Here is a 27,077-nt window from a genome sequence, read left to right as displayed (position 1 = left end):
CAAACCCCAATTATGGCCTGGATGAACCTCTTTCTTGAACAGCTGTGCTGGATTTAATTTAGGCAAAAGCTCCCGAAGTGCAATGGAAATATTTCTGGTGACAAAGTCCCTGCTTAAACCTTATTTGGCTGATATCTAGTTTATCACTAGTTACCACCAAATACAGTCCTTGGGTAGATCTGAGTGACCTAATACCTATTCTTTGACTTTAAGAAGAGCTTTTTAATGTCTGAAATTAGGAAGTGCCTTAAAACCAGATATAATTAAATATGGTAACAAACACTATTTTTACTATGACCTGTGCTATTTTATATACATTTTAGCACTTAATCCTCCAAATACCTACCTGTTATCATTATTAGCCATAGTATCATCTGTAATCATGCTCATTTTAAAGATGGGGAAATCAAGGCAAGGAAGGCTGTCATTTGCCCCAGGTGACACAGCTAGTAATGGTGTACAGGATTAAGAGTAGCCTTAGCCTAGAGCCAGAATTAATTTTACACACACACACCAAAAAACCCAGAACAATTTCAAATATAAAAGGATAAATTAAAATAACCAAAACCAAACATAGGACAAAGAAACGGAGGCTCAGCAACGTTAAACAACTTGTCCAAGGTTACACTGAGGATATCAGAACCAGAATCCAATGGCTGATCTGTCTTGACTCCAAAGCATGGTCTATTTCCACCAAACCACGCTACCGCGAACACGTGGCAGTACGCGTATTCGTTGAATTAATAAGCCTGAAAACAAAGTTGACAAGGAAGAGGGTAAAAATGTAAAAGAGAAATGAAAACGGGAAAATGGTTCACGGGCAGGGGAAAAAAGGGAAAAAACAACAACACAACACCCTCGCCCCCCCCCCCCCCACAGTTTTCCAAGCAGCGCACTGTGGGTGAGCTAAGGTGCTGGATCAAACTTTGCGCGGGGTCCTACCGGACACCCAGGATGGCGGGGGCAGAGTCTCCAAAGAGATGATTCTAGAGGAGCCTGGCTCGGAGCACCGTAGCCAAGCCCCGCCGCCTCCCGCGCCCTCCCGCGCCCATGCCTTCTCCCGACCGCGAGTCACCCGGCCGGCGGGGCAACACCCGACGACGACCTGAGGCCAGCCGCCTCTCCCTTCCGAGCAGCTGGTTTAAAAAGAAACACAAACATATGTCCCCAGGCAGTCCGCAGCCTCTCCTCGGGGTCGGGGCTCGCAGTTCGCTTCCCCGGCCGGCAGGACAGCCATGCGCCCCAGAGCCAGAGCCCCTCGGGGCCCGCAGCTCCTCGCCGGGCAGCGCCCGCCGCCCGCGGTCAGCCCAGCCCAGCCCAGCGCAGCCGGCGGGGGCGCCCACGGCCGGGACCCGGGTAGGGCCCAGACGGAGCTGGGGCGGCCGGGTAGGCGGGCGCCCTTCGGGCCACGCGGGCCGGCAGTACCGGCGAGCAGCGGGCGCGGGCGGCCGGGCATTTCCTCTTCCTCCCTACGCGCTGCGTGGCGGCGCGGCGGCGGCCAGGCCAGGCCGAGGCCGGGCTCGGGCGCCCGACCACGGCCTGCTGGCGAGCGCGGGCTAGCGCCGCGCCGCCCCCGCCGCGACCGCCGGCCGCGGGGTCTCCGGGTGGCTGGGCCCGGCGCGGGCAACGAGAGGCGGGGCCGGCGTGCGGGCGGCGGAAGGAGGCGGAGGAGGAGGAAGAGGAGGAGGAGGAGGCGGCGGCCGGGAGCCGGGGGAGAGGGGCGGGGGGTGGGCCGGGGGAGGGGAGGAGCGGGATTTGCGGAGCGCGGCGCCGCAGCCGGGAGCCGGCGGGCCCGAGAGTGACCGAGTCACGGCGGGCGCCGGCGGAGCCGCGGCGTCGGACCCGCCTCCTGGAGGAGCTCAGCCCCGGCCAGGCCCGGCCCCATTCCCGCCCCGCGCCGCCTCCCCGCCGCCGCCGCCGCCGCCGCCGCGGGAGCGCTCCCCTGCCCACCCCGCCCCCGCGGCCGAGCCCGGGAGTCGAGTGGGAGTCGGCCGGCCGGCGCGGGCAGCGCCGGGACCCCGCCGGGGACACTGCAGCCGGAGCCCGGGAGGGGCCGCGCCGCCACCGTCTGAACTAGGATGTCCCGACATGAAGGTGAGAGGAGCCCCCGCCCCCACCGCCCGGGCCTCGGCCTACCCCGCCCGGGCCAGGCGCCGCGGAGGGCGGCCGGGAAGCGGCGGAGACTTCGGTCGAGCCCGAGCCGGGCCCGAGGCGCCTGGCCTGGGAGCGAGCGAGCGAGGGCAGAGAGCCGTGGCGGCTCTGCTGCCGCCGCCGCCGCCACGGCCGCGGCCCTGAGCTGGGCCTGGTGCCGGAGGCGGGGCGGCCGGGCCGGCCGGAGGGTTTGCACTGTCATGGGGCGGGGGAGGGGGAGGGGAGTCGGCGGGGCCCGTTACCGGCGGGAGCCCGGCCCTCGGGACTGATACCGGACGCCGCGGCCCGCCTGGCCGGCCCCGGAGCCGCGGGCTCCGGCGCGGCCTAGCGCTCCCGCCGCCCCGGAAGGGCTCGGTGCGGCCGCCGAACGGGGCCGCAGGCGGCGGCGGGAGACAGAGGAGCCGTCCGTGGACCCTGCAGGCGCGTCCGGTCGCCGGGAGACGACGGGGAGTGCCCCTGCCTGCGGGCAACCGCGGGGCGGGCGGGAAGGCTCTGCGGCCGGGGAACGGGAAGCCCCCGCCACCCGGAGCCCGCCCCGGCCTCGCGGCTAGGCCTCGGCGCGTCCCTGGGCTCGGGTAACCAAGTTCCCGGGGCGGATCCGGCCCGGCCGGGGCGAGTAAACTCCCTGCTCGATCACCCGGTCAGAGCGGGACTCGCTCCGGGCGGGCCGCGGGCCCCTCGCCCTGCGTGCACTACCTACCTAACCAGGTTTTGGTAAATGACCGCGGCGAGGTCTGTTAATGGTCAGGGGGCGTTTTGGACTTGTTTTTCGATCCAAAAACATGATTGGGGTACAGTTGCAAAAAAGCAGACAGTTCTAGCCCAGTCCCAGGGCACAAAGAGAAACATGTTTAGGACCGATGTATAGGCGTTGAGCCGGTAAAAAAGAAGTTAACTTCAATTTACTGCCATATGGTTTAGAAAAGGGGGAGGGGGTTGTGTTTTCTTTGTTTCACTACCCCAGGTCTTTAAATAAATAAAAAAGTGTTAAGAGACTTGGCGAAAAGTTTATCCTGGTAAGGTTAATGCAAGATTGTAGAAGTGGCTTGCAAGTTGTGTACTCTTGATTTTAAAATCCTGTATAGGTGATGTAGGAGTGGAGAAAGTTTAGTGAGTCAGATTAGTGTGTGCTTCACACCATTGCAAGGGTTTTCTTAGGGAAATGCAGGCCTTAGAATTTCGAGGTTGAAAAACTCAAGTTGATTAAAATTATATTTAGAGCAAGTTTCAGAATTTGTATTATTAATTGCAGTGTTGAGATTGACTCAAAGAACATTTTGTGTTCAAGGATTCTGTATTTTAAAAGGCTCAAAACTAAATACCGTCTTCACTTACTGTGTGCAAGTGTTGGACATTTTGAGATAATAAGGTACTTCGGCTCATGGAAATATTTGGAAACTATGCCCATTTTCCCAATTTTTCCTACTTAATGGGAATGTATACTCTTATCTCTGTAATTTAAAAGAAGTTATTAAAGCTACAACCAAATTTTAATTTGGGATCTTGAAGTTTATGTCAGATGTAGTCGTGTGTACATTGACCACCTTCAAGACAAAATGAAACTGAGCATGGCTGCAGGCTCTCTTACTCATAAGAACTGGGAGAGTTAAAACTACAGAATCAGCAGTGGAAGAATTGATTTGAGACCCATTCTTCTGCTTCAGAATAACATCCAGATAGTTCCATTCTAATTGAATGGTGTCCTGGGAAGATTCCTTTACCAGTAATCTTTTAGAGTAATTAAAATCCCACAGTGTGAACATTCTTGAATGTAACACAAATTCTGTAATTTAAGCCCATTTCCCCCTATTTGGTCCTGTGGAAAGGCATATGGTTATGAAACTTATGTTACTTTTTAGTTACTTGAATATTACTAAACCTCAGCACATTAATAGCACACTTTTTCTGGTAACTTACATAATGCCAGATGTTTCTGAAAAAGGAACATTCCTCTAATCCGTCAGTTGAAGACTTACAGTACAATATTTGACAAGTGATTATCTTTTAAGGGGCTAGTTTATGGCCTAAGGCAGGAGTGGCAGTCTCATTAAGAATCACATTTAATTCATTAGATGCGTGGTTTGTGCAGTATTAGTTGAGGCTGCCATTATTTTCATCAGTAAAAATTTAATCTGTCAACAAATGCAGAGTTTGACACCCTCACTTATTATAGTTCTTTCTCCGCTTTTCTCTTTTTTGAGCAAGCACATCCCATTTCTTTTAGCATTTCTTTAGTGGTATGATTTTTGAGCTCTTTTAATCATCTATCCAATCTCCAAATTCTCTGTGGTTCTTGTTTCCTTTCACCACGTGACCCGGAACTGGATGTGGTGGTCTGGTAAAAGATCTGAAATGTGCGGCCTGTAATGATGTATTTGGATTGTGCTACCTTTTCAGGGCCTTCCCAATGCATGTGATTTGTTACTTTGTCTTTGTGCCCACCCTAAAGAGTTGCAGGATATTATATGTAATGATGTAACTTTGGACAACACAGCCCCAAGATGGACATCTGTCAAGCTTAGAGTCTCAACTCTGTGAAGCAGTGGACCACCTCTGAGAAAGGAGATGCAACCAGGAGCATAAAGAAATGCTCTCGCCAGGGTTCAGCGTACTTTTTCTGTAAAAGGCCAGGTGGTAGACACTGTGGGCTGGGTGTGCCGTTACGGTCTCTGTCAGCTCTGCTGTTGTAGTACAGAAGCAGCTATGGACAACATGGGAATGAATAAGCACAGCGTTGTTCCAATGAAAACCTTATTTTTGGATGCTGACATTTGAATTTCATATAATTTTCATATGTCATAAAATGTGTCTTTGTTTTACCATTTAAGAAAGGTAGAAACCATTCTTAGCTTGCAGGCCATACAAACGCAGGAGGTGGCTGAACTTGGCTCAGTTTGGCCTGTGGGCTATACTTTGCCTACTTCTTTTCTCAACTAGAGCTTTAGAGAGTTGGTGGAACTGGAATTGTTGGGAGCCCATAAAGGGCCCATTCTTTTTTTTTTTTTTAAGATGTATTCTTTTTTTTTTTTTTAAGATTTTATTTATTTATTTGAGAGAGAGAATGAGAGAGAGAGAGCACATGAGAGGGGGGAGGGTCAGAGGGAGAAGCAGACTCCCTGCTGAGCAGGGAGCCCGATATGGGACTTGATCCCGGGACTCCAGGATCATGACCTGAGCCGAAGGCAGTCGCTTAACCAACTGAGCCACCCAGGCGCCCAAGGGCCCATTCTGCTTGGTATTCATTCCATCGTTTCCTTTGGGTGATGGTAGGTTCGGTCCATGGTCTGTACCTCGGTTTCCAGCAGCACCGTGTAGATCGGTGGAGAAGTAATTGTTCTTCAGGGTGGGAAACAGGCTTCCCAACTTCCCAAGACCCTGTCTGAGTGGAGACAAAAGTACTCTGTATTAATTAAGTCTTCTGCTTGCCCACTATGACTTTTCTAGCCAGAATTCCATTTTTCCAGCTTCTAATTCTCTTTGTAATGTTCTTGTTAACAAACCTTTTACATCAGTGCTGGGTCACTTTGTGTTCACCATACCAACACCATCTAGTTCCATGTTATACACAGTGAAACCAATCATTGCCTTTTTTATTTGTAAGGATATTTTTTTAATGTTTCACTACACACTTTCTTTTGAATATGTTTAAAAAATAAGAATGTTATTCAGAGCTTAAAATCCATTTAATAGCTTGGCAAATTAAAAACACGTCAAATTACTCAGTGCTTATTAGCTAAAATGAAATTATGAATGTTCTTGCATGAGTTCGAGCCTAATTGATTACCTGCAGTTAGGAACACATTTATTGCCTTAATTCAGTCAGCCTTTTTTCAAGTTGTTAGTATGTATAGGGCACTTTGCTAGGAACCACGGAATGTGGGGGTGAATGAATGAGACCCAGCTCCTCACCTTAAATTTGGTGGCACAGCATCCACAGACAAATGTGAGACATGCCATAAGGAATGGATAAATGAATTGATAACAAAATAATTACCAGCTTTTTTTTTAACCGAATTTCCCGACTTCAGAGAGGGAATCTGTTTTTCTTCAGTGCCTTCTTAACTTTTTGGTGGGCTACTCTTGATTTTGGAAAAAATTGGAGATTCCACATAGAGTCCTTTACTGGATTTATATTTCCCCTAGTTTTTAGAAGATTTTCATATGTAAAAATGATAGCAAGTAAGTGAACAGGTAGGTGATCATATTGTTATTCTCAGAAGCAACTGATACTGTTTATTTTCCAACTGTAAAGTACAGAAGTAGGTAGGCCATTAATCTAGCTTTTGAAAGTTGTACCATTTTTTGAAATTTTGCCACTGTTGTTAGTAGATTTAAATTTTCTCTTCTCTAAAAAATGTTATCTGACCCTAAAAGCATACATGCAGATGATCCCAGAGTGATGTGCAATAATTTTGTTTTTAGGATTTGGGAACTGCAAAGCCAGGATTGGTAATTGGCTTGTGATTTTAATGTGGTGACTTTTGCCTTCCTGTAAGTGAAGTAAATTGACTCCCACTGAAAAGATTTTTACCAACATGTCAGACCATTTATTTTATTTTAACTATGATCTGTTAAAAGATTATGACATTCTTAAGACTTTTTCAATTCAAGAAATTGTGAATTACATTTACCTTGACTTTCAATAAAAGATAGATAAGAATGTAAATATTTTAATTTCCGGGGTCTTCGATTTCATGATTTCATAAAACTGACTTGGGAACTCATTTTCCCCATATTTTGACATTCGTGTTTAAGTTAAAATGTCATAAAATATAATTTTCTTATTTTAAATTGGAAATTTAATCTGGAAGAAATTCCTTTCAGTCTTAGGATTTTAAGATGTATTAGCAGCAATCTTGTTTAAAGATTGAAAACTTTTTTACAATAAAAACTTAATACACTTCTGATGTGAAACAAATCCCTAGGTTAAGCTTGCAATATCTTAAAAATGAAGAAATCCATGCACTTATGAGTCATAATTTTCAAAACATCAGCTTTATAACATTTACCATATATACATTTGCTGAGGTTTACGGGTTTTTTGGTGTTTTTGTTTTAAACTGGAGGTTCCAAAAGCTGTTTTTAGTGAAGGTTAAGGTATCGTTGGATTATCCTAGAAATAGTGTTTTTTAATTACAGTATAAATATTCCTGGGGGGCTATTTTCATGAGCGTGAACTCAAAGGAAACATTTCCTACATTTTATATTCTTAAAAGTTAAGGGGCGCCTGGTTAAGCATCAGACTCTTGATTTCAGCTCAGGTCATGATCTCAGGGTCATGAGATCTAGCCCCCTGTTGGGCTCCGCACTGGGTGTGAAGCCTAAGATTCTCTCTTCCTCTCCTGCCCCCCCCCCCCACAGGTACTTGTGCGGTTCTCGCCCCCCACCCAGAGTTAAAAGTAAAATGCTGTTCATAATTAAAATATCTGTTTGTAAAAAATTAATTCCATATTAATTTTAGTGTTGTGCTAGGAGCCATGATGTTTTTCAGTTTTTTTAAATGATAAGGTATAGATATTTCAGTTGCTGAAGTTATTCATTAAAATTGAGGAAAGAGGGGTGCCTGGGTGGCTCAGTCCATTAAGCATCCAACTCTTGATTTTGGCTCAGGTCCTGATCTCAGGACTGTGGGATTGAGCCCATCTTGGGCTCCGTGGCTCAGCGCAGAGTCTGCTTGTTCCTGCTTGCACTCACACGTTCCCTCTCTCGCTCTCTCTCTCAAATAAATAAAATTGTTAAAAATAAAATTGAAGAAAGAACCCTTAAGAGGTGTACAATCAGAACTTTTTAAAAAATGTGTTTATTTTTATATATTAGCCATGTCCTGATCCATGATGGAGATATGTGAAAAGGCAGACAGTTTCCTAAGGGAACATATTACCTAGATTCCATGGGAAGGAAGTGAGTGATCAAGAGAAGAGAGGATGTTCTTGGGATGGTTAGACAAGAGGACAGGACATTGTTGGCAGAGGAAAGTTAGGCAAGGTGGGCGTGAAGCTTGGGGCTGAGTAGCAGGAGGTGAAAACTCAGTGTCCTATGAAACTAGCAAGAGATGAATTTCCTTGTTAGGCACTTTCCGGGGTGCCATCCCACTCTACCTCTCTTACCACCCTCCCACAGTGTTTGCTAATGGTGGTTTTAGTTGTCTTTCTGGATAGTAAAAAAGCAGTGTGGGTCCATCCGGTTCATGTACATGGTCAGTTTATTTCTTCCATGGCCACAGTGCCAACCAGCAGTCCAGCAGATTTTGCCAATGGACGCAAGGAGTATTGGAAGTACGGATGGACCCCTGCAAGTCTATCACTGCTGCTAGAAAAAAACCAACTGAAATCACAAGAGTGGGTCAGTCAAGTCACCTTTAGCTAGGAGGGACAGACAATAAATGGGTGAAGCCTCTTGACATCATGACTAATTAGGTTTAGCATTATGTCCTGCTGAATCGTGTGGGGTTTTTTTTCCCCTCTCTTGCTAGTACTCAGTGCCAGTGTCCTGAACTTCAGCCTTTTTTTTTTTTTTTTTTTTTTTTTTATAGTAAGAGGATTTTCATTAGAGTCACTTTAGAGTGCTAACTTGGGGAGCTAGGAGAACAGTCACAGGCATATTCAATTATAATTTATTTTTTGGTTTTGACTTTTATTTCTTTCATTGTTCCTTGAAGACTCTTGTTACCCTCCCCTCCCACCCAGTAAAGTTAAGGGTCCCTCTAGTGGCACTCCTGCCTTATTCTCCAAGTATTTTTTTATGCTGTAATTGTTTGCTTGTCTGCCTCCCCAGGAAGCCACCTGAAAGGTAGGTATAGTGTTACGCTTACCTTTGTGCCCTACCACCGAGCACAATGTCTGGCCTCTGGGAGGCCAGACATCTGAACACTTGTGGGTGATTGTTAGAGATGTTGTTACTTGTCTAAAAAATGGTGAGACTGGAAATGCTATCTTCTGTTTTTATCTGGGAAGCTGGTTAAGAAGGAGGGAGAATGTGGGAAAGAGGATTTGAAACTTTTCATAAAAGTAAGAGGGGATGGATAAACTACACAGAACAAAAAAATTTAAGGGGAGCTGACTCCTGGGGGAATGGTTTGGGATTAGATCCGGGTACTGTTTTTGGTTCTACTTCTAGCTCTGGTTTCGGATTAACTGGCTGTGGGTTCTGAATATTAATTGCACCTTGCGTGAGTTTTCTGATTCATTCAGTTATTCACTCAGTGGATATTTATGGACTTCGCACTGAGTACCACTCAAAGTCATCTCCAGAGCTTGCCCCAAGTTGGTGACCCTTTCTGCAGGATGATAATATTCAGTGGGTTGAAACACCTTTGGGAATTAAATGCTTTCCTGTTGCCCGGGCTGTGGTTCTTTTCCAGTATGCTGGAATTAGTCCTTGAAGTTTATATTTTATGACAGGGTAATTAAATCATGTACATATTTTAATGTTTTGGCAATATTCATCTCCCCCTCCTTTTTCTTTTCTTTTTCTTTTTTAAGCTTATTTTCATTTAAGTTTCTCAATACTTCCAATTCTGCCCAGCAGGACATTTCTTTCCTTAACAGTATTGCCCTTAGACTATAGAAGTCTCAACACACATTTGCATATGTTAGAGTATGTTCAAGAAGGTTATTCCTTGTAGGTTTATAAGTATCTTTGATGCTTAGAGAGAAAAGAGCTCAAGGGATAAAATGTTTAAATTTTGTATTCAGTTTAGTTTTTTTGGTGCAGAGGCTTAATGGTTATATAGCAACTGTTGAGTGAGAAACTAGATGGTACTTCTTTTTGGTATTCTTCCTCAGTCGGTATTCTCCTTTGGCATCCTCTATGGTCGTAGAGGTTTGGCAGTGCAAGGAAATGAGAAACTTTCTAAACTAGGAGTTAAGGACACTGCAGTAAAACAGGCAGGACTTATTTACAGGGGTTGTTACAGGGGCGCCTGGTGGCTCAGTCGGTGAAGCGGCTGACTTCCAGTCAGGTCCTGATCCCAGGGCTTCCTGCTCAGCAGGGAGTCTGCTTCTCCCTCGGCCCCTCCCCCCACTCGTGCGCATGTGCCCTCTCTCTCTCTCTCTCTTTCTCTCTCAAATAAGTAAAATCTTAAAAAAAATAAAAATAGGGGGTGCCTGGGTGGCTCAGTTGGTTGAACGTCTGCCTTCGGCTCAAGTCATGATCCCAGGGTCCTGGGATTGAGCCCCGCATCCGGGCTCCTTGCTCAGCAGGGAGCCTGCTTCTTCCTCTTCCTCTGTCATCCCTTTCCTCTGTCATCCCTCCCCCACCCCCCACTTGTGCTCTCTGGCTCTATCTCTCTGTCAAACAAAGAAATAAAATCTTAAAATAAAGGAGTTGTTATAGATGTGTGTCTTCTATAAGAATGAAATACATACTAGGTAGCTGGGGGTGTTTGGGTATTGGGAACCAGGTAGTTTTCATAATCAGAGATCTTACATTCTGCCTGATAAGCTAGGGATTCTGATACAGTTAATTGCAATTTGAAATTAATGTAAAGTGTGCAGTTTGTGTGTGTGGCTGTAGATACGGATATACATAGTGGTCACAGAGGAGGGACTGATCTTCCCTTCCCTAGGAAAAATGGTGATCAGACCTGAAGTGACAGTGGATGAGCACCAGACCCATGGTTTTCCTGACATCCCATGTCAGACATATCACATAGCTTCATGTTCTTTCTTGCTCCATATAATTTTCTACAAGCTTTTTAGAAATCACCCAAAGGAAGAGGAGAGAGCAAGTCTACTTGCAGAATTGGATTAGACCATCACTATACAATAGAAATCTAGTGCAAGCCACATGTAATTTTAAATTCTCTGGTGGGGGGTCCTAGGTGGCACAGTCGGTTAAGGGACCCACTCTTGATTTCAGCTCAGGCTGTGATCACAGGGTTGTGAGATGGAGCCCTGTGTCAGGCTCCATGCTTGGTGTGGAATCTGCTTGAGATTCTCTTTCCTTCTCCCTCTGCCCCTCCCGCTTGTGTGTGCACGCGAGCTCTCTCTCTCAAATAAATAAATCTTTAAATTCTCTGGTAGCCACAGTAACAAAGCCAAAGAGGTGAAATTAATTTATTTTTTAAAATATTTTACTTATTTATTTGAGAGAGACAGAGATAGTGAGAGAGAGCTCGAGCAGGAAGGAGGGAGAGAAGCAGACACCCCGCGGAGCAGGGAGCCCGATGCGGGGCTCGATCCCAGGACCCTGGGATCATGACCTGAGCCGAAGGCAGAGGCTTAACCATCTGAGCCACCCAGGCACCCCGAAATTAATTTAAATAGTTTAATACTTTAACCCAATATATCCAAATTAGCATTTAAACATGTAATCAGCATAAAAATTATGGTTTTTTTCCTTAAAAAATTTAAAAATCTAGTGTATATTTTACAGTTAGTACACTTGAGTTCAGATACTAAATTTGGATCAAAAATACTTGATCTTAGCTGAGAATCATCTTTAGACTCATGCGTTGGGGGTCTGCTAATACATTTTTTGATCACATACAGTCTCTTTTTGTAGGTACATTTTGATGTAGTATTGCCATCTTCTTAATGGTCCATTCATTAACATTCTGGATTTTTGCTTCTTGAATTTCTTTCCTAAGAACCAAGATTTTACCTTACTTTTTCACCTTAAATTTTTTTTTTAAGTTTTATTCATTCATTTGAGACACACAGAGAGAGCATGAGCAGAGGGAGAGGCAGAGGGAGAGGGAGAAGCAGGCTCCCTGCCAAGCCAGGAGCCCAATATGGGGCTCGATCCCAGGACCCTGGGATCATGACCTGAGCCGAAGGCAGACGCTTAACCATCTGAGCCACCCAGGCGCCCCTTTAAAATTATTTTTTAACCTATGTTGGCAACATAGAACCATTACAATAGAAAACTACTTTATAAACAGCTACAAAGGTATATAAATTATAATCCCTCTGTGGCCTATTCAGATTGGAAGAGTAAATATTGGCCTCAGGGTGATTTTAATGTGAGTTTGGGGGGTTATTTTAAGTCTTCTGTGATGACGAACGTAGAACTTGTAAAAATTGTTACTAGTCCATTGCAAGTTCTGTTATGGTGGATTCAGGAGGTAGTTGTGGGTTCTGTCTGGTGGTGATAGACTTTTTATCATTTGAAGAAAGTGACCTCCAGGCTTGGTAATTTATTGTAGGTGTATTTCATTGTAATAAGATTGGCTTTCTAGTATCCTTTTGGAAAAGGCCCTTGGCATCTAACAATAGAAAAGCAGGTGGTTATGATTCGTCCTCAAAGTAATTTTAAGAAAATTGGGGCATGTGACTGGCTCAGTCCATAGAGCATGAGACTCTTAATCGCAGGGTCCTGAGTTCAAGCCCTATGTTCAAAGTGGAGCCTACTTTAAAAAAATTTACAAAAAAAAAAATTCTTTTTTAAAGTAATTTTAAGAAAACTGATTGTGAGCTAATAGCCCACTATCAAGGTTAGCTGGCCACTGGTGATTTCTCTTTTTTACCTTTTGGCATATTGTTTTAGCCAGTTAGAGCTAGATTTGCAAGTAAAAACAGAGTGTTTGGGAGATGGTCTGTAAAAAATTAAAGACCTTGTGGTGTTTGCCTTCATTTCACTGAGGCAACATTCCCACAGAACAGTTTTATGGTTATCTTCTTTTTCAGTCCCCGCCCCCCCCCCCACAACCAGATCACTGGAACATCAGGAATTTATGGCTTTTTTTTTAACAGTATAAAAATACTATATAGTTTGTGGGTGCTCTTACCCACTGGTTCTCAAAGAGTAGTTTAGGACCAGCACTATTAGCATCACCTAGGAACTTGGCTAGAAATGCAGACTCTTGGAGCCTACCGTGGACCTACTGAATCAGAGTTTCTGGGGGTGGAGCCAAGGCATTTGTGTTTTAACAGGTTTCTCCCTGGACCCAGTTATGACCAAAGCATTTATGTGTGAGATGGGTTATTGCTGGTGACAGGGGCACACAGTGGTTGTGGTACCATTTTTCATGGTATGGTACTAACTAAAGGGAAGTACAGTTGCTGACCTTGGCCTCATTCTTCTTGAACACCATGTTACTGTCACCCAACGAAGTGGAAGAGAGTTGTGGCTCTCCACTCCAGACCAGTACTATTAATTTACTCAACATGTATTTATTGAATTTATTGAATGTGTACCTGGGGCTAGGCACTATTCTGGCCTCAAGGATACCATGATGAGAACAAAACAGAGAAGATTCCTGTCCCTATGACACTCATATTCTTTTTTTTTTTTTAGTGACCCATTCTATTAGAAGGAATATATCAGGGGTACATGGCCTCTGAGCCAAACCCAGCCGGCTGCTTGTTTTTGTAAATAAAGTTTTATTGGAACACAGCTGCATCTGCTCATTTACATATTGTCTAAACTGCTTTTATACTATAATGGCAGAGTTGAGTAGTTGTGACAGAAAAAGCTGAAAATATTAACTATTTGGCTTTTTATAGAAAAAGCTTGTGGATCCCTGGGGTAGACCATAAAAGAATAGATGTGTACTAGAGTGTTAGGTGGTGACAGGTATTATGCAAAACCATACAGTGGGTTAAGGGAATAGGGAGTGGGGCCCTCCCTCATACTGTGGTCAGGGAGGACCTTTTTGAAGATGGGACATTAAAAGAAAAAGAACTTTGAATTAAGTGAAGGATATTTAAAGAAGGAAGGGGGCCCCTGGGTGGCTCAGTTGAGCGCCTGCCTTCAGCTCAGGTCATGATCGAGCCCCCTGCTCAGCGGGGAGACTGCTTCTCCCTACCCCTCTGCCACTCCCGCCTGCTTGTGCGCACTTTCTCTCTCTCTCTCTCTCTCTCTCTCTCTCTCTCTCTCTCTCTGTGTCAAATAAATAAAATCTAAAGAAGGAAAGATACGGGGGAGGATATAGCAGGTGCAGAGATGCTGAAACTTAGAATGTTCTGGGAACAGCATGGAGGCCACTGTGGCTGGAAGACCATGATTGAGAGGGAAAGGGAAATGAAGTGACCATAGCCAGGGCCAGATCCTATATACCCTCGTATTGTGGGCTGTGGTGAGGGCCCTTTAACTGTGAGTATTGAGAAATACATTTTCGGAGCCCTTCTCTAGAGGGGTCTTTTTGGCTAAACAAATGGCAGAGGCTGGAAACGAAATACCTAGTGTTGTAGCCCATTCTAACATCTCTAAGAAACATTTCTTTACAGACTTTCCCCTACGCTCATTACTCTTTTAAGATTTGTCTTCCTCAGCCCCTGTGTATCTATGTGTTCTATTTAGCTGATGGTTCTTGTAGGGTGTGGGGTTTGGTAGAAAGCAAATATCTCTGGTTTAAATGTAAAACGCTTGAGCCTAGAAATTGGGTCATCTACATTAGCTTTCAAACTTGAAAAAAATACAACACAGAGTAAGAAATGTATTTGATACTATGATCCAGCAGTTACATACAGATGTAATGAAGTAAGAGTTTCACAAAGCAGCACTCATCTTTACTATGAGAGATGTATTTTATTTTCTATTGTTTCATTAAAAACAGAATCCTGGGGCGCCTGGGTGGCTCAGTTGGTTAAGCGACTGCCTTCGGCTCAGGTCATGATCCTGGAGTCCCTGGATCGAGTCCCGCATCGGGCTCCCTGCTCGGCAGGGAGCCTGCTTCTCCCTCTGACCCTCCCCCATCTCATGTGCTCTCTCTCTCTCTCATTCTGTCTCAAATAAATAAATAAAATCTTTAAAAAAAAAAAAAACAAAAAACAGAATCCTGACCTTTTTGTAGTTCCTAAGCATGGCGATTGGCTACTCACCGCGTGTGTTGACGTGCGCCTCCCTCAGACCTTGCTACCGCCTCGGCACATTACCCACGTGAGGTGGGGAAAAACGCTAGTTGTGACCCAGATTGGTTGCACGTTCTACTCAGGGTTTGTGACTTGCTATTTGAAAAACACTGGCCAACGCTGTCTAATCCAAAACTTTAAGTCCTTACATGCAAAGTATTGTGATAGGTACAGAGACAAATAGAAAATTCTAACAATTTTTCCTTTTAGAGGGGGGTATTGGAAGGTCCAAGTATATGAGATAAACTAGCTGCAGTATGACTGGGGCGGTAAGTGTCAACTCAGTTATTACAGCTTCCATGGTGTTGGCAAGTGGAATAGAATGGTTTTGGGTGTCAGAGAAGGCATTCTCAAAAGGGTGGCATTTAAACTGAAGACTTGAAGAAATAACTGGGTTTTTTTTAAATTGAAGTATAATTGACATAGAATATTATATTAGTTTCAGGTGTACAACATCGTGATTGGATATTTATATACATTATAAAATGATCACCACAAGTCTAGTTCCCATCTGTCACTGTACAATGTTTTTACAATGTTAATGACTGTATTCCCTATGCTGTATTACTGTATTTTTATAACAGGAGTTGGGGATTAGGGCCGTCTACCAAGTGAGAGAATGGTAGGGGGTAAACTAGAGAGCTAAGAAAACATGAGGTGTGTTGGAGAGAGGTGGATGGGACAACACTGAGACCGGAGTTTCTGGAACAGAAGACTCCTGTATGTAAGTGATGGGAATGAGGTATTAGACAGACTGATTGATTTACTAGGAATCCAAGGGGGGAGTGGGACAGGGACCCATTTGTTCTGACTTCCAGCTCAGTGCTAGAAGTCTGTTTTCTCTTCTGTAAGAGAAAGATACTGAGATCTGTTTAGCCTCTCTCCAAGGGTTATTTTGGAGATGAAATGCAAGCCAGGTAAGAATGTTTTCTGAGTAAAATAAAGCACTGCATAAATGTTAGGTGATGGTATTTTTATCATGGGACTAAGATTAAAAAGGAAGACTGGAGCAAGGTGGATAGGTAAGGATTTAGATTGCCACACTGAAGTCATCTTTGCCTTTTTCCATATAGATTATGGGTTGGAAGAGGGGGTAGTACACCAAAAGTTTTAAGCAGAAAAAAGGCATGGTGAAAAGTGGTATGTTTTAGGAAGATTAGTGTGGTAGCGCATGCGGTATAGAGTGGTGCCTGTGGTGGGGAGACCAATCAGAGCTTTTTTGGTGGAATAAGCTTGAAGTTAAAGGGGACTGAAGTAGTCAGTGGCAATAGGAACGAAAGGAAAAAGATGACTTGAGGTAGTCTTATTGCAGGAGAACAAGGACTATAGTACAATTTCAGGACAGCCAGCCTGTGCACTGGAAGAATAGCAGGTTCTTCTAGTAAATGAGGAAGATAGGAGGGGAGAGATGGGGAACAGTTGGGGGGAAGAATAATTTTCAGCTTTTGGCATTTTCAGTTTAAGGTGATCCTGGGCCATTAGGTAGAAATCAGGAATTGAGAAATACTACCCTGGGGCTCAAGAGAGAGAAATCTTGGCTAGAGATAGGAATTTTATAGCTCCCTACTTTGAAGCCTGGGGATTTGCTAGATTTCTAAGGAAGAAAAGATTTAGAAAAGGGAGGATTGGAGACATAAGAGAACTATGACTGTGATGTGACTTGCAAGCCACAGAGACCCTTTCCTGACCACCCATTTTTCTATAATAGCACTTGTCACGCAAGTATTAACTTACTTCTATAGATGCAGGCTGCTTTGACTAGAAGTGAGAGGTAGAGTAGATGTAGGAAGGGAGAAACTAATTGATACTGCTCTATTAATAGTAGTATTTATTGAGTGCTTACTGTCTGCAGGCACTGCTTAGCATTCACATGACCAACCCATTTAAGTCTCATAACGGTCCTGAGAAATATATGTTATTATCCACGTCTTACAGATGAGATTGATGCACTGAGAAGTTAAGCATCTTGCCCAAGGTCATACGGTCTGTGATAGAGCTGGGATTCCAACCAGGGCCTGACTTCTTAACATTAAGTATAACTAACTCTGTACTGAGCACTTTATAGACTGGTTCCTACAGCAGGGACCCTGATTAAAAGGCTTAGTAAAATTTCAGAACAACCCAGCAAGATATGTTAATCCATTTTACAAATTAAGAAATTGAATCTCAGAAAGGTTGGGTTATTTGTGCTAGGTCACACAGATAGTAAGTGGTAAAGCCAGGATTTGAACCAAGTTCTGTTAGAAACCAAAGCCCATGTTCATTTATATTTCACTTGGAGGTCAGCAGACTTTTTTCTGTACAAGCTATAGCAAATACAGCTTTGTGGGCATATGGCCTGCATTGCTGCTACTCTACGCCGTTGAGGTATGAAAGCAGCCATAAGACTAAACATAAACAGGTGAGCATGGCTATGATCCAAAAAATCTTTATGGACTCTGGAATCTAAATTTCATATAATTTTTAGGCATCACCAAATATTCTTAAAAATTATTTCTTTTCTAAACATTAAAAAATGTAAAAACTGTTCTTAGCTAGCAGGCTGTACAAAAACAGTGGGCCACATTTGGCCCATGTGCCATGGTTTGCTGACACCTACTTGATTTTACTTATTTTTTTAAAGATTTTATTTTTAAGGGATGCCTGGGTGGCTCAGTGAGTTAAGCATCTGCCTTTGGCTCAGGTCATGATCCCAGGGTCATGGGATTAAGTCCCCATGTCGGGCTCCCTGCTCATCGGGGAGTTTGCTTCTCCCTCTCCCTCTGCCCCTCCCCTCTGTTCGTGCTCACGTACATGCTCTCTCTCTCTTTCAAATAAAATCTTTTTAAAAAGGGTGCTTGGGTGTCTCAGTCAGTTAAGCATCTGCTCTCGGCTCAGGTCATGATCCCGGAATCCCAGGATCGAGTCCCACATCAGGCTCCCTGCTCAGCGGGGAGTCTGCTTCTCCCTCTGCCCTTCACCCTGGCTTGTGTTCTCTCTTGCTCTCTCTCTCTCTCAAATAAATGAAATCTTAAAAAAAAAAATCTTTAAAAAAATTTTTTTCAAGTAATCTCTATACTGAACGTGGGGCTTGAACTTAACCCTGAGAGCAAGAGTTTCATGCTCTACCAACCAAGGCAGCCAGGTGACCCTGCTGACCCCTACTTTAATCCATTCATTTAATAAGTATATTTTGAATACCATTTCTAAGTGGAGATGTTATGTTGGGCACTTGGGACAAAAAAAAAGCCATCCCTCTTAAGATGAGAGAGGTGATTATAATATAATATCGTAAGAAGTATAATAAATTTATACTTACAGCATATAGTCAATAGATGATGGAGGCTGTCTGTTTCTTGGATGAATTCATGAAGGCATCCCAAGAGAAGTTATGCATTTGAACTGGTAGTTGATGGATTATGGGGTGTTGTGGTGTTGGGGAGAGTATCCCATGGAGGGAGACTTGAACAGAAAGGGTTTTCCTTTGAGGAGAGACTGTAGAAATTTAGCATTACTGAAGCAGAAGGAGTGGGGCGGGGGGTGGGGGGGAGGCTAATGCCACGCGATGAACTTTGTCGGGAAGGTGGGGTAATAGGGAGTGAATTTTTAGGAAATTTTAAGCCAGGAATTTGATTTTTGTGTTCCAGAAGGATAGCCCTGAAGGACGGATTTGCAGGGAGGAGGGGGACAGTTAAATTACAGTAAGATCAGAAAGTTGCTGTACTGCATGCAAAAAGGAGACATACTTGGTGATTAATTAGACATATTGTGGAAGAATGAAAAGTCTAAGAAAACTTGGGAGTTTTGACTTGATTAGTTGGGCAGTGCCATTCACCAAGATGCCTGTGTAAGACAGAAATATGCCTTGAGGGAGAAGGTAGGAAGCAGGGGAAAGAGAAGTGATTTCCATTTTTAGCATGTTGGATTTGAGGTACATATGGGAAATCCAGGTAGAAATGTCCAGGGGCAGTTGAACATGTGGGTCTGGAATTCAGAAGAGTTTGGACTTAATCCATAGTAGAAGAGTTGGTTGCGCAGTGATGGTGAGAACACATGGATTGAGAAGATGAGGGGAGACTGATCACTAAGCCATTGAAAACATTTAACATTTAAGGAGCAGGAGACTGTGTCAATGAGAATAGCTTGGAGAGTAGGAAGAGAACCAAGAGAGAACGCTAGCGTTGAAACTTAGGAAGGCGATTTTCTGGGAAGGAGGATTCAGTCGGTATTGCTGCAAATAGGTCAAGAAGACAAGGAATGAAGTGTTCGTTGGCTGGAGCTATTAGAGTGAGAAAGTTGTGGAATTCAGTGAGCACTTTTTTTTTTTTTTTTAAGATTTTATTTATTTATTTGACAGAGAGATAGAGAGCACAAGTAGGCAGAGGGAGAGGGAGAAGCAGGCTTCCTGCTGAGCAAGGAGCCCGATGTGAGACTCTGTCCCAGGACCCTGGGATCATGACCTGAGCCGAAGGCAGACGCTTAACCGCCTGAGCCACCTAGGTGCCCCATTCAGTGAGTACTTTTAGAGGAGTGGACTAGAGAGCTCAGACTGCAGGGTGTTCAATCCTCAATGAACATGAGAAGTTAGGAACGCTACCTAAAGATTTAGCTGTGAAGGGAAGGAGAGATGTCAACAGCTAAAGGTATCTCTAGCACCTAGAGCAGGTTTTGGCAGATATTAGAAACTGGGAAAATTTGGGCGCCTGGGTGGCTCAGTCGGTTGGGCGTCTGCCTTCGGCTCAGGTCGTGATCCCAGGGTCCTAAGATCCAGTCCCGCATTCGGCTCCCTGCTCAGCGGGGAGTCTGCTTCTCCCTCTCCCTCTGCCCCTCCCCCTGCTTGTGCTCCTGCGTGCTCTGTCTCTCGTAAATAAATAAATTCTTAAAAAAAAACAACTGGGAAAATTCATTCACTCAATAAATACTGTGCCAGTAGGCACACAGTATTTGAAACTGGGGATAGAGTAATGAAAGATAAGAAGTTCTCATTGTGGGGCTTACATTTTAATTGGGGGAAGAGGGCAGAAAAGAAACCTGTAGTATAATTTGACTCATGATAAATGCTCTGAAGAAAGTAAAGGAGAGTGAGGCAGTAAGGATTGAATATGTTGGAAGGTGAATGGAGTGATCTGTGTGGCTATTTTTAAGAGTGGTCAGGAAGGTCTTTCAGAGGATGTGGTCTTCCCTCCCTCCTTTATTCCCTCCCTCCCTCCTTTATTCCCTCCTTCCCTCCCTTCCTTCCCAAGAGAGCTAGAGTATGAGCGGGGAAGGGGTGGTTGGGAGGAGAGTGGAGGGAGAGAAAATCCCAAGCAGGCTTCACACCCAGAGCAGACCCGATGCTGGGCTTGATCTCATGACCCTGAGATCATGACCTGAGCCAAAATCAAGAGTCAGAGGCTTAATCAGCTGAGCCACCCAGGCGCCCCAGATGTGCTCCTTTCAAGCAGAGACCATCAAAAATAAAGCCCTGGGGTTAGAATAAAGTAGGTTGTTTGAGGAACAGAGTGGCTGGGAGCTGACTAGGCAGGGAGGGAGAGGAGAGAAGACGAGGTAGGGATAAACTGAGGCCAGATTATGTGGGGCATTTATAGGCCTGGTAAGACATTTGAACTTAATTCTTTGAATGTAGGGCTACCAGGACTTGCTGGTGTAGTATAGGCCAAAGCATGTGGGTAGGAAGAGGGCCACTTACTGAGACGGGGAAGGCAGGAAGAGGGAAGGAACGTTTTTTGGGGGGGGGGGGGTGGTCAAGAGTTTTCTTTCAGACATACTAGGTTAGAGATGTCTGTTAGATGTTCAAGGGGAGGTGTGTATGCCACCTGGGTGAGTGACCTGGAGCTGAATTGGCTCAGCAGGGTCATTAGAGATCTTGAAGTCAAGACTTGATGGGACTGTGTTGCTCCTCTCTCCAGTTTAGTGTGACTTGAGTTCCTCAAGCCTTTTATTAGGTAAAAATGTCTGTTTCAGGGCCTTCCGACCTTGTCTTTTTTTCTCAAAGTAGCAGGAAAGAGGCAGCATGGAGCAGAGAGCCCCCGTGTGTCCTGTGGCAGGTCTAGACCAGGACAGCGCCCTGTGGGAGGTAGGCCGGCTTGGCAGCTGGGTAACGAATTCGTTTATTTTCGTTCTTTTTTCTCACGAATAAAATCAAGAGGTAGATAGACTAATAGACCTTTTGGTCCAGAAGGAACTCAACCTTCCTTTTTTTTTTTTTCTCCAAATAAAATTGTGTTCTAGAAAGGCTGAGTCATACTACTTGAGATCTTAGTGAGGACTAGAATTCAGATCCCATGACTCTGATTCCAACCCATTTTCTACTGTATATGCTGTTGAGATGAAGTGACCCAAAACTATAGGCTCAGAGTTTATTTATTGGTTTGTAGACTAATACTAGAGGCTAGACTTCTGCAGGGAGTAAAATTTTCCTGTTTACTCAAGTTTTTTTCAGAGATGCTAAATAGTAAAATTTAAGAATGGGATTTTGGAGCCAGACTGCCTGAGTTCAAACCCCCCTTGGTCACTTACTAACTATGACATCAGTAAGTTGTTTATCTCTCTGTGAATCATTTCATGAAATGGGCATAATGCTTACTAACCTTGGGGTGGTTGGTCAGTGGTTATTATATGTAAAATAGGCTAGTGCCTGGCATATAACAAGCACTCATTATTTGAGCCATCTTCATCGTTTTCATCTTGGATATAGAAAACAGCTGTTTATCATGCTTCTAAATTCTTTGCATATAATTTGAGTACTAACAATATGCAAGGTATATTTCCTTATATAAGATATAGTCCCTGCCCTCAAGGAATTTGCATTCTAAAGGAGCAGGAAGGATAAAAATACAGGAGATACCAAAAGGCTTACCTACTTAAAATTAAAAGGCCAGTGAGAGCTATGAATAGTCTTTTCCTTTTCTGACATTCTGTAAATCAAAGTGTTCAGATGAAGGCATGGAGACTGAGGGAAGGGATTTGAGCCAGCTTTGTGGAGAAGGGATTTGCCTGGATAGAGTAGAAGCAGATAGACATTCCAGACCAATGCCGTAGGCAGAAATGAGGGTGTAATACAAAGGCCAAGGCAGGAAAACACACAGGAGATTTTGTGAACAGTAGAACAAATTTGCTAAGGAAAAGGCCCATGAAAGATAGTAATGAAAAGGATCCATGGAAAATAATATACCGAGACCAAGCATACCAAACTTAGCTCTTTTTTTGATTAGGCTTCTTAATTGGTGTATCAAGGGACGCCTGGCTGTCTCATTTGGTAGAGCATGGGACTCTTGATCTCGTGAGTTCAAGTCCCACATTGGGCGTAGAGTTTGCTTAAAATAGATAGATACATCAGAATATCACTGTATACAGTATCTCTCCTTCATTAGGGTATATCGGACCAAGAGTGTCCTTGTCCTCGGGGCAGGATAGATTTATTAGATGACAGGATAGATTTATTAGATAATGGTGTAAGAGCTGCTCACTGGTTGAGTAGCTCACAGAATGTTGATCCATAGGTTTGTGGCAACCTAAAGACAGAACTAAGGAGATGATCCTGTATCCCTTTTTTCTGTTCTAGGACTCTAAAGAAGTCGACTGAGATTAACACATAATTAATATATTACCCTTTTCTATTACTGAGTTTCAACACATCCACATTTTGCCATTTTTATATCCATTTCCAACCCTCTCCCTTTTTTGGGGTTTGAACATTTTAAAGCAAATCCCAGACCTGCATATCATTTTATCCACAAATATTTCACACACACACACACACACACACACACACACACATTTGTATGTGAAGCTACAGTATCATTATCATACCTGATTAAGTTAACAGTAATTCTTTAATATTATCTAATACCCAATTCATGTTCAGTTTTCCCAGTTGTCTCAAAATTGTCTTCTTAAAGTTAGTTTGTTAAAATCAGTACTTAAACAAGGTCTACATATTACATTTGGTTGGTATGTCCTTTAAAATCTCTCTTAATTTATAACAGCCCTCTCTTTTAAAAATGCCATTTATTTGTTGAAGAAACTGGACTGGTATTTCCCACATTCTGGCTTACATTTTTGTGATGTCATTTTAACATATCCTTTCATTCCCCATATCTCTTTTAAGTGGTACTGTGTTCTAGAGGCTTGATTCAGATGTTTGTTTTGGTAAGAATGTTTCATAGGGGCTAAATATTTCATAATACTTCTTATTATATCCTGTTCAGAGGCCCATAATGTCTGGTTGTCTCAGTGGGTTCAAATGTCAGCCTGTCTCTCCATGGGCTGTCACGATGTAAGCTGCCTGGACCTATTGTTTCATAGTGGTTGCAAGATGCTGATTTTCCAGCTCTTACCATTTTTCCTGTGTTTGTTCATTGGAATTTTTCTATAAAGAACTCTTACTTGCATACTTTAAAGAAATCACTGTAATGCTGTAATACAGAGGAAAAATAAAAACAAAATAATATGTAATAAAATAATGTGTCTTTCAAGATGTAAATTCTCAGGCATGATTATATTAGAGGAAATAACAAAAGAGGTTGTACCTATATACAGAATCACTGTGAATGTGACAGCCTCAAATGCAAATCCCTAACAGACGTATTGGCAGTTCACATACCTTAAACAAAGTTGCCTTCGATGCTGTTTCTTTTTGAACAACTCATGATGTCAAGTTCTAAACAATTTACCCGAACAGTTGTATTACTGATGATGTCAATGTGTGTTAAAATCGTGCAAAAAGTACTTACTATCTATATGTAACACTGACTTAGCTTCTAAGTTCAAGTCATTATAAACAGGTTTTTCCATTGGGACATTTTATTTATTTTTATTTTTTTTAATTATTTATTTATTTGACAGAGACACAGCGAGAGAGGGAACACAAGCAAGGGGGTGGGGGGTGGGAGAGGGAGAACCAGGCTTCCTGCCAAGCAGGGAGCCCGATGTGGGACTCAATCCCAGGACCCTGACTGAGATCATGACCTGAGCTGAAGGCAGATGCTTAACGACTGAGCCACCCAGGCGCCCCTATTTTTATTTTTTAAAGTAAACTCCACACCCAATGTGGGGCCCAAACTTACGACCGTCAGATCAAAAGTCACATGCTCTACCAGCTGAGCCAGCTAGGCACCCCTCCAATGGGACATTTTTTTTTTTTCCCCCAATTGGGACATTTTAAAGCCATGGGAAAGGTGGGACAGTTTTTCACTGTGTGATCACATTGCAAGTTTCTAGAATCCCTGGCATCGACCTCTCAAATGCCGAGGTGACATCCAATCATCGTGATAACCAAATTTTCAAAATGTCCTCTCAGAAGTAATATTACCCTTTTTAAGAACCTCCAGTTAAGTGAACATGTTAAGACAGGAAATCAAATAACTACTGCAAATAAACATTTGAAAATAAGAGGTAAAATACATGTCTCTTTTTGCTAATATTACTTTATACCTAGAAAACCTGAGAGCCTCTTAATAAATCATCTCATTAATTCTAATCATTTTTTAAGTGTCTAGGTATATACCTAGAAGTAAGAACTACTGGGTCATAGGGTATGACTAATTTTCATTTAAAAATTTTTGTTGCACTCACTTTTTCCCCCCTCACTAGAATTGCTTCTTTCTTCCTGATTGTTGTCAGTCTTAGGGATAGTAAACCTTTTTGATATTATAGGACTTTTTTCCCAGTCGTATTTGCCTTGTTATATGGTGTCTTGGCTCCTCCAAAGGATTTTCATTTTTATTGTAGACATACCTCTGCCTTTCCTTTATGCTTTCTGGATTCCGTCATGCCTAAAAAATCACTTTTTTAAAAAAAAAATTTTTATTTATAATTCTTTTTTTTTTTTTTTTAAGATTTTATTTATTTGACAGAGAGAGACACAGTGAGAGAGGGAACACAAGCAGGGGGAGTGGGAGAGGGAGAAGCAGGCTTCCTGCGGAGCAGGGAGCCTGATGCGGGCTCGATCTCAGGACCCTGGGATCATGACCTGAGCCGAAGGCAGATGCTTAACGACTGAGCCACCCAGGCACCCCTATTTTATAATTCTTTTTGAAGATTTATTTATTTGAGAGAGAGAGCATGAGCGGGAGGGGCAGAGGGAGAGGTAGAATCTCAAGCGGACTCCTCGTGGAGCAGGGAGCCTGACTCAGGGCTTGATCTCATGACACTGAGATCAGGACCTGAGCTGAAGCCAAGAGTAAGACGCTTAACCAACTGTGCTACCCAGGCGCCCCAGTATTTTATTTTTAAGTAATCTCTACTGGGTCCCTAACTCACAACCCCGAGATCAAGAATCACATGCTTTACCAAGTGAGCCAGCCAGGCGCCCCTAAAAAGGTCACTTTTTTTTTTTTTTGCCTTTTGCCATGCGCATAGTTTTTCTTTGTGTATTTGCTTGCTTGCTTTCAAGACAGAAAAGGTAAAAAATAAATTGAGGGAGTGACTGGAACCCATACATGTGGGAAGTGGGGAAGGTGAGATTGCATGTGCTTTACAGAGAGGAAGAGGACATAGAGATGGGAAATAGATTGCAGAGAGCCCAAGAGGGGAACAACCTTGTGGGAGGATTGTTGACCACTGGTCTGTTTAGTTATTGGGGGAGGTTGGAGGGGAGGGACTTTAACAGTGGCTTGCAAACTTATTTGACCCTGAATTCTAGCAAGAAATACGTTTTTACAACACTCAGAAAATACACACATAATGGAAACAAAAGTTTCATGAAACTACCCTGTTTGCATTGTACTCTGATAATTTTCTGTTCTATTCCATTTGCAAGAAATTCTGCATAAGATCCACTAAATTAGTGATTCTCAACCCTATCAGACCCATATTTTAATACTCTGTTGGTTATTCTGAAATAAAGTTCATTGATAAGTCACCAACTACCTTAGATGTTACAGTGAAGTACATCATTAAGTGTCTGCATCTACTTACAGTAAATACATTTGGATTTAAAAAATAGGATCAGAAAACATACCCTATAAAAAGTGTAGGAAAATGAAAGAGCTGAGATATATGTAGATAGTAGAATAAAAACTGTTAGAATGAAGAAAAATGAAATAAGGGGAAGTTTTAAAAAGAGGGAAATGATCTTATTTGATGTAGGGATAACATAAGACAAATTAGATTGTCAACATGGATAAATAAAAGTAGCACTATATACTCATCAATGAGTTTGACCTTGTTTATAAGTGTAGTGTCAAAATAATTCTCTGTGAAATGACTTGGCATGGGACAAGGAAGTGAAGTCCAACAGAAAACCTCATGGAACCCACCATTAGCAACCTACATTTATCTTCTAGTCTTTAACCCCCCCTAGAGAGCATATCTTTTGATAAATAATAGGGAGTAGAGGCTAGACTGGAAAAAGAAATAGTAATAGCTATGTGGTAGACTTTGGGAGACATTATTAGAGTAAAAAAGAAAAGAATAATAACCCCAAATAAAGTTTAACATTTAATTTTTACAACATAGATTTCTAATCATTCTGCCACAAAAAACTTAAATGTATATAGGACAACCTTGATGTGAAATGCTTTTTTTTTTTTTTTTAAAGATTTTATTTATTTATTTGACAGAGAGAGACACAGCAAGAGAGGGAACACAAGCGGAGAGTTGGAAAGGGAGAACCAGGCTTCCCGCCAGGCAGGGAGCCCAATGTGGGACTCGATCCCAGGACCCTGGGACCATGACCTGAGCCGAAGGCAGATGCTTAACGACTGAGCCACCCAGGCATCCCTGAAATACTTTTTTTTTAAGAGATTTATTTACTCATTTTAGAGAGAGAGCATGCCCGTGCAATTGGTGGGGATGAATAGAGGGAGAGGGAGAGTCTCTTAGGCAGACTCCACTGTAGAGCCCCACACCGACCCCCAATCCCACAACTAAGATCATGACCTGAGCTGAAGCCAAGAGTCAGACACCTAACCGACTGAGCCACCCAGGTGTCCTGATGTGAAATACTTTTTAATGTTAATACAATTTAGAAAGAACCCTCTTTCATAAATCCCTACTAAAGGGGCTCCTGGGTGGCTCAGTCGTTAAGCATCTGCCTTCGGCTCAGGTCATGATCTCAGGGTCCTGGGATCCAGCCCCACATCAGGCTCCCTGCTCTGCAGGAAGCCTGCTTCTCCCTCTCCCACTCCCCCTGCTTGTGTTCCCTCTCTC

General features: G+C 43.5%; 1 protein-coding gene and 1 non-coding gene across 2 annotated transcripts in view; both read left to right on the top strand.

The window, feature by feature from the left end:
• Nucleotides 1-1,940: 1,940 nt before the first annotated feature.
• KCMF1 (potassium channel modulatory factor 1) overlaps nucleotides 1,941-27,077 on the top strand; it is a 76,200-nt gene continuing 51,063 nt past the window's right edge. Inside the window, exon 1 of the mRNA XM_032410571.1 lies at nucleotides 1,941-2,094. Coding sequence (XP_032266462.1) covers nucleotides 2,079-2,094 — 16 coding nt within the window. The 5' untranslated portion in view covers nucleotides 1,941-2,078. The remainder of the gene's footprint in view (nucleotides 2,095-27,077) is intronic.
• On the top strand, nucleotides 14,876-14,979 carry LOC116636529. The gene has a single exon (XR_004300367.1). It is a non-coding gene; the product is annotated as a small nucleolar RNA U13 (small nucleolar RNA).

Source organism: Phoca vitulina, unplaced genomic scaffold (genome assembly GCF_004348235.1).
Source record: "Phoca vitulina isolate PV1807 unplaced genomic scaffold, GSC_HSeal_1.0 scaffold12, whole genome shotgun sequence".
In the NCBI taxonomy this organism is placed as follows: domain Eukaryota; kingdom Metazoa; phylum Chordata; class Mammalia; order Carnivora; family Phocidae; genus Phoca; species Phoca vitulina.
This window is presented reverse-complemented; position numbering and strand designations above follow the sequence as displayed.